This window comes from Engraulis encrasicolus, chromosome 2 (genome assembly GCF_034702125.1).
Source record: "Engraulis encrasicolus isolate BLACKSEA-1 chromosome 2, IST_EnEncr_1.0, whole genome shotgun sequence".
Classification (NCBI taxonomy): Eukaryota; Metazoa; Chordata; class Actinopteri; order Clupeiformes; family Engraulidae; genus Engraulis; species Engraulis encrasicolus.
The window spans coordinates 32,026,017-32,038,516 of NC_085858.1; the positions used below are offsets into that span (position 1 = coordinate 32,026,017).

At 43.9% G+C, this 12,500-nt stretch overlaps 1 protein-coding gene across 1 annotated transcript in view; it reads left to right on the top strand.

The window, feature by feature from the left end:
- Nucleotides 1-12,500, top strand: part of slc29a4a (solute carrier family 29 member 4a) — a 24,944-nt gene that overhangs the window by 9,273 nt on the left and 3,171 nt on the right. Inside the window, exons 5-8 of the mRNA XM_063214903.1 lie at nt 808-882; nt 3,096-3,370; nt 7,895-8,012; nt 9,063-9,250. Of these exons, the coding sequence (XP_063070973.1) occupies nt 808-882; nt 3,096-3,370; nt 7,895-8,012; nt 9,063-9,250 (656 nt within the window). The remainder of the gene's footprint in view (nt 1-807; nt 883-3,095; nt 3,371-7,894; nt 8,013-9,062; nt 9,251-12,500) is intronic.

Genomic DNA, 12,500 nt, shown 5'->3' on the forward strand with positions numbered 1-12,500 from the left:
TTTTTTCAATGTCTCATTAGGTAGGCCCTCAGTGAAATAACTGGTCTATAAACTATGTAAGAGCATGTATTTGTGTTGTAATTACATCATCTGTTTTATACATCTATGTCTGTAACAGTGACTCGTGTTACAGAATTTCAAGTTTGTTTGACTTTCCTTGTCATCCAGCACAGACTCAGGTGGATGTGCATGGTTTCATTTTCTACAATTGTTGTGTTGCAACATCTGTGAGCTGTATTCCATTCATAAATGACCCCCCACATGTGTGTGTGTGTGTCTGTGTTTGTGTTTGTGTGTGTGTGTGTGTGTGTGTGTGTGTGTGTGTGTGTGTGTGTGTGTGTGCGTGCACACTCGTATGTGCATCATTGCGTGTCTATGTGTGTGTGTGCATGTGTCTATGTCTGTCTGTCTGTGTGTGTGTGTGTGTGTGTGTGTGTGTGTGTGTGTGTGTGTGTGTGTGTGTGTGTGTGTGTGTGTGTGTGTGTGTGTGTGTGTGTGTGTGTGTGTGTGTGTGTGTGTGTTGGGGGGGTTGGAGTGCTCTCTCCTCTCCACAGCGAGTGCTGTCTTCTCCTGGTGACCTAAATGCTACTTGAAAAGATAATGGAATGCCCGCGTGTGTGTGTGTGTGTGTGTGTGTGTGTGTGTGTGTGTGTGTGTGTGTGTGTGTGTGTGCGCGTGTGTGTGTGTGTGTGTGTGTGTGTGTGTGTGTCTCTCTCTCTCTCTCCCTCTCTCTCTCTCTCTCTCTCTCTCTCTCTCTCTCTCTCTCTCTCTCTCTCTCTCTCTCTCTCTCTCTCTGTCTCTCCTCAGTGCAGCAGTCAAGTTTCTATGGCTACATGGGGATGCTGCCGAAGAGATACACACAAGGAGTGATGACAGGAGAAAGTAAGAACATGCCGGATAATTATCAATTGTCTCACGTTTCACAGCAAAATGATTAACTGTAACATATACAACGCAAGGTGCTGTGGCAGCAGAACGTTAGAGCACCAGATTATTCACGCTTGGCTTGAATTTTACAGCGCATATTAAATACTTATGAGAGTCTCTAGGCAATTTAATCTTCTTCACACAGTATTGGGCCAGGGTAATGAGTGGAGTTTTTTTTTTCTTGTACCACATTAATGATTTACCAACATTTTTGGCATAGCACTGGTTGAAAAACTAGATCAAATACAGTTTAACAGTAAGTAGTAAGTACTGAGATATCAATAAGTACAGATATCAGCATGGTATAATGGATGTACATCATTATTATTATTTTTTACTACGCAACTTTAAATATGACAACACATTTCAAGTTAATGTTTAATACACTCATTGAACATTTCACACATTGACCAGGCAGCCATATTTGATTTTTTTGCGAATTCTCAAACATGTTCGCAGCATTAGACTGTTAATATCCAATCTGATATGTGGCAATGCTGAAAACAGATCCACATCGCCAGTCCTCACATTGTTCACCAGACCTCCGCAACCATTTCTCCAGGTTTGGGCCAAGTGACTCCCATTATGATTATATTCATTCATCCTAAAGATAATATACAACAGCGCTGTCACATTGGGGGAGCTGAATGGAGAGGAGGGAGAGCCTCTCACAAATCTGAGCTGTCTGGTTTGCGCGGGCTGTAATGGGGCGATCTTGTCGTTTTATAAATAGATTAAGCAGCCTTTGCTCTGTGTGCATTATTTATTTCCTCTTTGCCACGGCAACCACTGTTCTCATGGGGGGAGATATGCAGTAAGTGCAGATCTCTCCCAAGCCTTCTCAGGACAGGCATTGACACATGGTGGTAACATTTCACACAGTATATTTAATTCACTACTGTACTTCTTGATCATTAATGACTTATTACATCTCTTATTTTATCAAGATCATTAATCCGACATATTAACTGAAAAAGGCAAAAAATAGAGCAGTCTCTACATTAACATCAAGACAGACACAATGGCTCTTCCTCGACTAATCCCATTAGTCAGTTACCAGTATTCCACACACAGACAGAAGTAAAATGATAATAGAAAAACAACACCGAATATTTATCACAGTTTTGACCTTCAAAACAGAAAATAGGTTTGTGTCTTCAGGAACATATTATGTCTGCAACAACATCATCATTAAACAAAAAAGCAATATTTCAATACTTCCGGTAGGCCTATATTGATGACAAAAATATAGTAAATGCCATAGGATCAGATGATTATTTTCAGGGCCATGTGGTGTATTTGCCTGGTTAACACCAGACCTAATCACAAGTGAGATGTGTCATCCTCGCCATACTGTCTTTCAGATCGAAACGATTGTGTAGAACTAAAGGCAGTATGGGAGTTCCCAGGCTAGTGGTGTATAGGAATGGGAATAAATACAGTTAGCAATTGTTGACAAGACAAAGAGCATTTGTCTATGATGCTTCATTGAATTTATTATTATTATTTATTATTTAAATCTGTCTGCGCAACCTGTCTACCTACTGTACATCCATACCAGATTCCTCACTGAAATGGCATTTGAGAAAATACATCTATTCAAGGAAGTGTTGATAAACAACCCTCCACTTTCTTCCCCTTCCATGTTATTGGTGACCCAAAATACTGTGAAGGACACATAGACAGGCAAACAGACAGACAAGGTCATCGCAACCACCTCTCTGCACATTCAACATATCAATATGTGTCAGAGGTTTACCAAACCTGAAACCTCTAATAATAACCTCAAACAAAATGCCATTTGAGAAAAGGACCCATCCTGTGAAGAAGGCCTTTTTTATGTGAAGCACATTGAATTGCACTTGTGTCTGAAATGCGCTATACATGGGTTCACTGTGTTTATAAACACGATGTTATGAGGAGGAGCAAGACACTGGCAGCCAACCACGTGAGCTTTTTTTTTTACCAACAGCTGTTTCCAACAATCAGAGGTTGAGTTGTGCGCAGCTAGTGTGCGCGGCACTAGCTGCGCACAACTCAACCAGGAGAAGCCAAGCCAGGAGAAAACAAACATTTAGAACCCATGTATACAAATAGACTTGACTTGACTTGTTGGTAATCACATGCCCACTCAACCCCCCCCCCGCCCCCCCACCCCCTCTTTTCAGGCACTGCAGGGGTCATCATCTCGCTGAGCCGCATCTTCACCAAGCTGCTGATCAAGAACGAGAGGAAGAACACCATCATCTTCTTCCTCATCTCCATCACCATGGAGCTCATGTGCTTTGTGTTGCACCTGCTGGTGCGGCGCTCGCGGTTTGTGCAGCACTACACCAGCCTGGCCCGCCAGGGCATCAGCCACCCCAAGGAGCACTCGCATCCACACCCCTCCGGCACCAGCTACCAGGTCCACCATGATGTCATTACAGAGGATGTAAGATTTGTAAGTTTTCTTTTTTTTAACCCCTTAAGGCGCAGCTTTATAAATTCATTGTTACCAGTATGGTAATGATCAAGTCGTGGTGCATTACTAAAGGGCCTGTGTTGTGTCATAGTATTGTAGTGCTATGGTGGTTACATTTCAATGTCTATTACAGCGTGCCTCAGGAGGTACGGCGCGCATTAAGGGGCTACAGATATTTTTTTGGTCTGTTTCGACTGTAACGATACACTCAACTCACCATTCGGTTCGTAGCACAATTTTTGACCTACGGTTCGATACGCCCCACGATTTCTGAAATGTATCTCCACTGAAGTTTGGAAACACTATCACATTAAATCATTAGGTTGTTTTCTGGACTAATGGGTAATAAAACGTTGAAAGAGCGTATCACGATACTGCCTTCTTGTATCACGATACAGTATTGTGACTCTGTGTATCACGATTTCTCGGTTCGATACAATATCGTTACAGCCCTGCAGGATAGAATGAGAGGTGGACAGGAAGCTAATGGGGAGAGAGATGGGGAGGGATCGGCAAATGACCCGGGCCGGAAATCGAACCCGGGTCGGCCACATGGCAGATGAATGCCCTACTGGTTGGCCACGGCAGGGCCATATTTGTACGTTTTTATTTCACTCTTGTTGTAAGCTTAAGTTTTTTAGTTCTGGTTGGGCAAAGGATCTTTCAGAGGGACGTGAGGGAAATAGCTGTGCAGTAGGGAGATGCAATGGAACAATAGCACCTGTGCCATTGAGCTAAGCGGATTAACTGATTTTCTGTAATGGAGCCTACGTTCCTGGGACACCGTACAATAGTGTACTTCTGCCGTATATCAGTACAGGTCCCCATATGAACGGTTAATTGGAGAAGGCAAGCCAGGCACATTTTTGTATAGTAAATTTGGTCTGTAGTTAATGAAAGACACAATTACTTCCCTGTCAATAGGCAGCCAAATTATGTATGGTCGTGTTGCAGCCTGAAATGGCCTGCTAGGTTTTTCCCAAAGCCCCTGAGGCTACTAACATTAATAGCGCGTCAACTTAAACCATGTAGCAGATGAAAAAACAACGCCAACAACTTCCCCACCGATCACCCAGCATGTGGGTTTGGTGGCACGACAATACTCGACTGATGTCCTAGCTGTGCAACAAGAACAGCAGCAGCAGCAACTCCAGCAAACACAGTGACAAGTGTTGGTAGAAAAACACAGTGCAGTTACCCCAGGGGGGGGGGCAACCAGGACGTCTGACTGTTAATTGAGTGCTGGCTGGCTGGCACATCTGCCAGTGCCTCTGCTGCTACTGTGTACTGCAGTGTGCACTGTCATCTATCGAGTATCTAGCTGGCGCTCCAGCGACTCTCCTCAAGTGTAGCCCTGCTCATCGTACTGATTAGCTCTGGCACCGCTGATGCCCGCACTCTGAAAAGCTAATGCCCTCCAATTCATTGTTCTTTAAGTAATCCAGAGTGAGTGGTGTGTTGTCTCAGTGGGCATATACTGTAGTAGGCTATGGAAGATATTCTGCCTGGATGGCTCTGCGGAGGGCCGCCAGCTCAGCAGTTATCCTCTGAGAAACTGCAGAGGCAAGATGGAGGATTCACATGCTGTACATCCTGGTTATCATCTGAACACTATATGAGGCCGAAATGGAGGATGTGAATTCGGTACATGCTTATCTGTATTGCTTGCTGAATATTTCCATCTGTCTTGTATGTGTAGCCCAGGTCATCCTGCACAGTCCGGCACCAGTCTCGAAACTTGCGACCTCACAGCAAACTCTGGTATAGGAGGCAGATGCACTACCAAGTGAGCTAGGTTTCCAAGTCAGGGGGCGCACTGTGGCGCAGCTTGCTAAGCCCCCCACATATGGGCTTACATGCCCATGGCGACTCGGTTCAAATCCAGCCCTGGGTCCTTTGCCAGCCCTGCCCCATCTCTCTCTCTCCCTTTCTCTTCCTGCCATACTCTTGACTGTACTATAAGAAATAAAGACAGTCAGTGGAGTATCTGTACAAGGCTTCGGGAGGGAAGTTTGTGGATCTTCCACACTGACCTCTAATAGCTGACATTCTTTACATGTATGCAAGACCAACTTGAAACAGTTGTGGGTTATTGTCCCCTGCAAGCAGTTATCTCCATCCAGGCAGATAGATAGGTAGACTGATAGGTTATCCTGAGCTCTCAGGATACTTACTCAGAGACAGACAACTGTAAAACGTCTTGACTCATAATCACCATGCATAATAATAATAATAATAATAATAATAATAATAATAATAATAATAATAATAATGGAGGAAGTATTACTCGTCAAAATGTTGATTTGATTTTGTATTGTTTCATTGCAGTAAAATCAATTCAATTGCATAGTAAAATCACTGTACATTATGCAGAACTTGACTTCCTTTTTCTGTTTTATCAAGGTCAAGGTCAAGGTCAATGTGAACTTTATTATCCCCCAAGGGAAACCCAAATGGTCAAGGTTACACATCTCCTCAGACATATAGACAATAGACACACCACATAAAGACATACCACATAAAATAGATAGGTAATAAAATGGGTGCTGTACAATAAGCTCACAATAATAGATTTAAAAAGAAGATAAGAACAGAAGATAAAAACAGAAGATACAACAGTGCTGCATAAAATAAATTAAATGCTTATAAGTACTTAAATGCAGGCGTGTGAAATAAACTGCTACAGTTGCTTTGGTTTGCTGTTGTAAAGCCTAATTGCTGTTGGTACAAATGACTTAAAATATCTTGCTGTCCTGATGGGTTTTTCATTTTGATGGGTTTGTCATTTGACCTAGTGCTCATTTGATGAGTCTGATGAGTCTCATTTGATGAGTCTGTTATTTGACCTAGTACTCATTAAAAACTTTGGGTAGAGGGGATGTGTAGGGTCAGTTAAAATTTGATCCATCTGTCTTAAAATAAGCATAGCAAAAAATCCAAAAGAATGGTTAGCTTTACAAAACTATGCAGTGCTTTGTCAAAGACAAATCAGATGCATGACAAACTTCATTCACAATTCACAGTCGTGGGGCTCTGCTCTAGCCTGGGCGAATAGCCGACTGTTGACTCCGTCAATCATGTGCGGAGCCAAAATCTTTGGGTGGAGTACAGAGGATGGCGTCGCGAGGCTAGCTCTGCTCCAGTTGAAGGCTAGTATAACTAAGAGTAAAAGTCTGTAAATGATAAGGCATCTCCTGTGAATTCCAGCTAATGCACTGGACAGTTTGTCTGTCATTTTTTTACCACTCTGAATTTTACGTAGAGGTCAGCCTTGAAACTTGTGCAGTTGGGAGCTACTTTGTGTGAATCAGTGATGATGGTCACAATGATGTAAGGTGTAGCAACAGCACAGATATGGTTCCTGACTCTGTCTCCCGCGTTCTCCTTGAAAAATCAGCAGTTAAATTATTCCATTTTTTATGGCCCGCAACTCCTCCGACTTCATGGGTGGCGCAGAACGAGCGAAAACGACGGCCAATTTGTCTCAGCAAAAGGATCCCGAGCCGTTGTGATGTAGGGCCCACTTAGCCCGCGGCTGCAGTCTGCAAGAGATTTATTTAAGGACTCCAGAGTGAAATAATATTTTTCTACTTGAAGGTGATGGGCTGCACACTAAGGGCCATACTGCAGGCTGAAAATGCACCCGTATAGCTGCTGCTGTGTGCCATAAAGACGACAGGTCTTGGGACCCTAGCGTGGAGGAATGATCAATACCTCCCACACCAATGGAAGAGCTTACAGTTATTAGCGACCAACAGGGTGGTTGTGCAGTACCATGGCTTCTCTCATCCACATTACTCACATACCTTTTTGTAGGATATTTTGTCCACCCCTTTGTTTTGATTATGGATGACTGTGACCATAACTGGGAGTGGTCTCTCTCTCACACACACACACTTTCTTTCTTGAGAAAGTGTTTTTATTTTATTTTTTTTTACCCTCCTGGTCGCTTGCTATAGCGCCTGTTCCAAGTTGCCGTTTGGCTGCACTGCTTTTTTATTTCCAGACAATTACGGAGAGTGCTTTTATTGGCCCGTGCATGCTGGCCCAGGCAAGACACTTCATCAGCTAATGGAGCTTCCCCCAAGTCCACCCCCATTACACCCCAAACACCCAGGCCCCCACCACCCCTCTCCCCTCTCCCTGCCCCACTGAAAGCGCTAGCTCATCAGAGGATCTATCACGGTAGCCCAGTCTTGGATAAACTCCTCAACAAGGTGATGCAAACCTGCTCCTGTTTGGCGTTGGTCTAGACATGATTCTTGTGTTTTGTTGTTGTTGTTGTCACCCAGGACTGTTTCAATCATACATTGAATATGGTGAAATCTGAGGTGAGGTGCCGGGGCTGCCTGCTGAGTTCCTCCCCAAGGGAGTGGTGTTGGTGGGTGGTGGTGAAGGGGGGTACTTATTCAGACAGAGCACGTAGTCACCTTCTCTCTCTCTCTCTCTCTCTCTCTCTCTCTCTCTCTCTCTCTCTCTCTCTCTCTCTCTCCCTCCTTCAAGGGCAATGGTGCAGTGGGCGGATCTCCTCCCGAGGAGGGGGAGTATGGAGGAGGGAACGCCTATGTGAGATTTGACATTCCGAAGGCTAAAATGAAGAGGAGCTGGCCGGGATTAAGGGGTAAGAACGACAGTTGCATAGCAAGCAGAAGGCATGAATCCCATTGGTCATTGTAATCATACAGAACACAACAAAGGTCAACCTCTGCATTTAACCCTCATACATACCCGTGGGCAACCAACAAAATATGGCACCCACCCAAAGAGCTGTGTGTGAAGGAAACAGAACACTAAACACAAAACTATGTGTATGAATAATACATCACTTCATGTAATAAGTCCATGCTATTACCACACTATTGCAATACGAGCATGGTGGAACTAGCGGCTTATCAACAGTTTTTCATGTTTTTCCGCCTATTTCGTTAGTCAGGTCCATGGTAGGGGGCGGGGTGCTGGAGGGGGTGTCGCCTGCGGCGCCAGTAATTGTTGGATCGCCACTGCAGACAGACATGAAGACATCAACACCACTCAACATTCAGTAACAGATACATGTGCACTCAGACGTCATCAGGCGACCCAAGCACAACATTGATGACAGTCATACACTATGAATGCATTCCAGACAGACACGAGGACACCAACACCATTGAACATTAACGACAAATACAAGTACACTCAGGCACTGTCAGACACCACAAGCACAACATTGATGACAATCAGACACAATATATACAATGCTGTGTTACTGGGGGAGATTGTTTATTTCAGAGAGGACAGATAGAGCAAAGCTTTAGTGGCTGTCTTTTAAATTCATTTTATACATATTATAGATAATTTAAAAGCATAATTACCATTTCTAAATTTTATCTTGGCTTTGTTCTTATGCAAGTGTTAAGAAATACCACGCACTGTCCATTCCACCCATAAACTTTAATACAAGGTTTCGATGCGACCCTCTTAAGGTAAAGTTACTTTACCCGTAGAAGGTCGGATGACAATACAACATTTCGGTCATCAAACCTTCTTCAGGTAAAGTAAATTTGTTGGTGGAATGGACAGTGTGCAGGATTTCTTATTGCTTGAATGACAACCCCACTGGGATAATATCTTATGCACCTGTCCAACTCATAGGTGTGCAAAACCTTCATTTTGATTTGTTTTTATGCAGACATGATTCTGCATCGGTATGTGGTGGCACGGGTCATCTGGGCCTACATGTTGTCCATCGCCATCACCTACTTCATCACGCTGTGCCTGTTCCCGGGGCTGGAGTCGGAGATCCGCAACCCCAAGCTGGGGGAGTGGCTGCCCATCCTCATCATGGCCGTCTTCAACATGTCCGACTTTGTTGGCAAAGTAAGATAACATTTTATTTTAATTATTATTTATATATTTTTATTATTATATTTGTTAATAATTGAAGCAAGTCAAGTCAATTTGTGCTATCCAAGATGAGCACAATAGTTTTGCAGGCAAGGCAACATCAAACCATGGGCTCTGGACGGCACAAGAGGCAACACAAAAAGGATAGACAGACAAAACTTACAACTAAAAAGAAATGAAGAACACAATATGGAGACCGTTTGAGCTCAGGCTGTGTATAAAATGAATATTCTCTGGTGACTGCTGATTTATTCTTTCCTGCTAGGTTAGCAGATCTTGAGATACGTATAATGTACAAAAGAGGGGTGGCAAATCAATATGATTGTATCACTTAGGTACTTCAATGGTTCTTTCAATCTCTGGATGGCTCCATGAACAATTAACACTGGGATTTCATTATGTGAGAGGTTTGTGACGTTAAAAGGATTCCTTAGAACCTCTGATCATAATTGGCTATGGTACGGTCATATCAGCGTAAAATTATTCTCAGAATGGATGTCTAAGAGCTGATGAGTTGCGCTAATCGAAATGAGGTGATGCCAAAGATTCTAAATATGGTAAGCAAGCTAAGTGTTCTACATGTCGCCAATCCATGTCGGATCAATTCTGGCCTCCTTTTTTTTCTAAATGGGTGTGATCGCTGATGACATTGCATTCATTCTGAATCTAGTCTGAACCTAATCTCATAAAGAGGTGTTGTATCTTACAACCTTGAGGCATACTGATTCCAGAAGAAACCCTATGAATCCTCTCTTCCTTATCAACCTCAGCCTCTCCCACAGAACATTTGGTAGTCAAGGTGGGTTAAGGGGATGAGTCATTTCAATTCACAATACAACATCTTCTTTGCAGAGGACTTAGTCAAGGTGGTAGGCGTTTGTTGTCAAAGTGACATCAAACCTTGACTATAAAGTTCTGGGGGAAACCTTGAACTATCTCTGGTGATGCCTCATAACTTCAACAAATATTGTTTGGTAGAGTGGATTGTGGTCAGGTTTCCCATTTTTTTGTCATATGCAGTACAATCGGTGCATGTAAATGAGAATTGTATTGGTTGAAGTTCACAAGTTTGCCCTTGAGTGCTTGGTGTACATTAGTCATAGGTAATAGGCATGTTGGCCTCAGTCATGGCCTCAGTCCTGGGATGCTTTGAGTGGAGAAGGGATGTGTGTAGAGGGGAAATGTAGCTGGGTGATCTAGTGAAATGAAGGAGTAGGGGGGGAGGTGGTAGGACAATTCGGACAGCCTTCACACATGACAGGTGATTTAAATTTGCACAAAGGCGGGAGCTAGTAACGACAGCTGTCAATCCCTCTCGGACTTCCTACATTTGTATACATGGGTTCCGACTGTTGGTAATCAATTGAATGCGTACGCAGCCAGGGATTCCAAAATGCTAGGCGGCTATGTGTTTATCATTTGAAGTCCCATTGGAGCCCTGTACAGTGTATGACAAGGACCTGTTGTCCTGTCGGCTTGCGGTTTTATCCTCTTACTCGCCTACTGGCAACGTTTAGAAGAGCATACTATCATGTCGCTCGGAATTCTTTGCCATGTGTTCTGAAAGACGGGGGTCATCCCTATGTTCCCCGGGTCCTATGTTCCGCTCTACCGGGGAACATAGGACCCTTTTTCCAAAAAAGGGTTCTATGTTCCCCACTGCTTCAAAGTAGACTGCTGCCACATGGCAAAGTGCTGGTTGCTGTTGCAACTGTGGCAGGTTAGGTTTAGGGATACTTTTGGTCAGGGCACAAATTGAAAACTCAGACACATTACATTACAACAGGTTAGGTTTAGGGATGGTTTTGGGAAGGGCACAATTTGAAAACTCGGAAACATACAATGCAGGGAACTTAGGACCCTTTTTTCAAAAAAGGGTTCTATGTTCCCATTTGCTTCCAAGAAGACTTCTGCCGCATGGCAAAGCGCAGGTTGTTGTTGCACCTCTGACAGGTTAGGTTTAGGGATAGTTTTGGGCAGGGCACAAATATACAACTCAGAAACATTGCATTTCTGACAGGTTAGGTTTATGGATGGTTTTGGGAAGGGCACAATTTGAAAATTTGGAAACATACAATGCGGGGAACACTTTTTTAGAAAAAGGATCCTATGTTCCCCACTCCCATACAAAGACAGGGGAACATAGGACCCGGGTAACATAGGACCTGGAGAACATAGGGATGACCCCCTTAGCACACACTACACTGGTCCAATGGAACTTCCAATGTTAAACACCTAGCCGCCTAGCATTTTGGAATCCCTGGCTGCGCGCACACTCAACCGTTCACCAAAACAAAAAATGTATGTATATCAACTAAACAACATTTGTCAGGAACAACAAATGGTTGCCTCACTGCCGTCTCCCTGACCACCGACCGCCCTCCCTCCTGCACACCCACTCTTGTACTTTTAATTGGCTGCCTGAATTGGAATGAGCTCAACTTGTTCCACCAGACAGACTCCACTCCTCTTCTGTTACTGCAGAGCCAGAGCAGCAATGAAGATTAATGGGAGGCTCCTGGACCCTCTCCTCAGTGCCCCTCTCCCTCTAGTCTCTTCTCCCTTATTTATTTACCACTACCATCTACTGGGGGGAGAGAGAGAGAGAGATAGAGATAGAGAGAGAGAGAGAGAGAGAGAGAGAGAGAGAGAGAGAGAGAGATGCACTCCTCAACTCATTCTGCTTCTCCTCATTTACTGGACATTGCAGATTATTGAGCCTTTGTTAAATCACCTCTGGCTTTTAATTCACCTGTTGGTTTTCCTCCTGCGCTGTTGTCTTTGACTGTCTACCTCTCGCTGTCTGCATTGTTTATGTCTTTACACAGCAATTACTTGGCCAATTCCCTGCATGTCTGGGTCTGTCTTCTCCTTTCGCCAGTCTGCGTGAAAGTAACCCCTGCTGTCCTCGGGTAATGAAGCAAAACCATATGACAGGCTGAGAGAGCTAGTCCTTCTAGAGATATCCTATTTAAAAAGGGCCAAGCTCCCTGTCTCCCGACTAACCTGAACTCCTGGATCATCAGGCCAGTACTACAGCGGTCTTTTGAATTAAATATCCTCCGTCTTCAAAAACAACTTCAGTTGCTTACTCGTTTGACTACTACCAAAGGTCTTCACTCTAACATGTCGAGACTTAAAGCCCTGGTTGATAACTATGCTTTCATTGCATACAAAGTAAGTTTGTCCCCCCACCCCATTCCCCACCCCTCTTCCCTTCTCA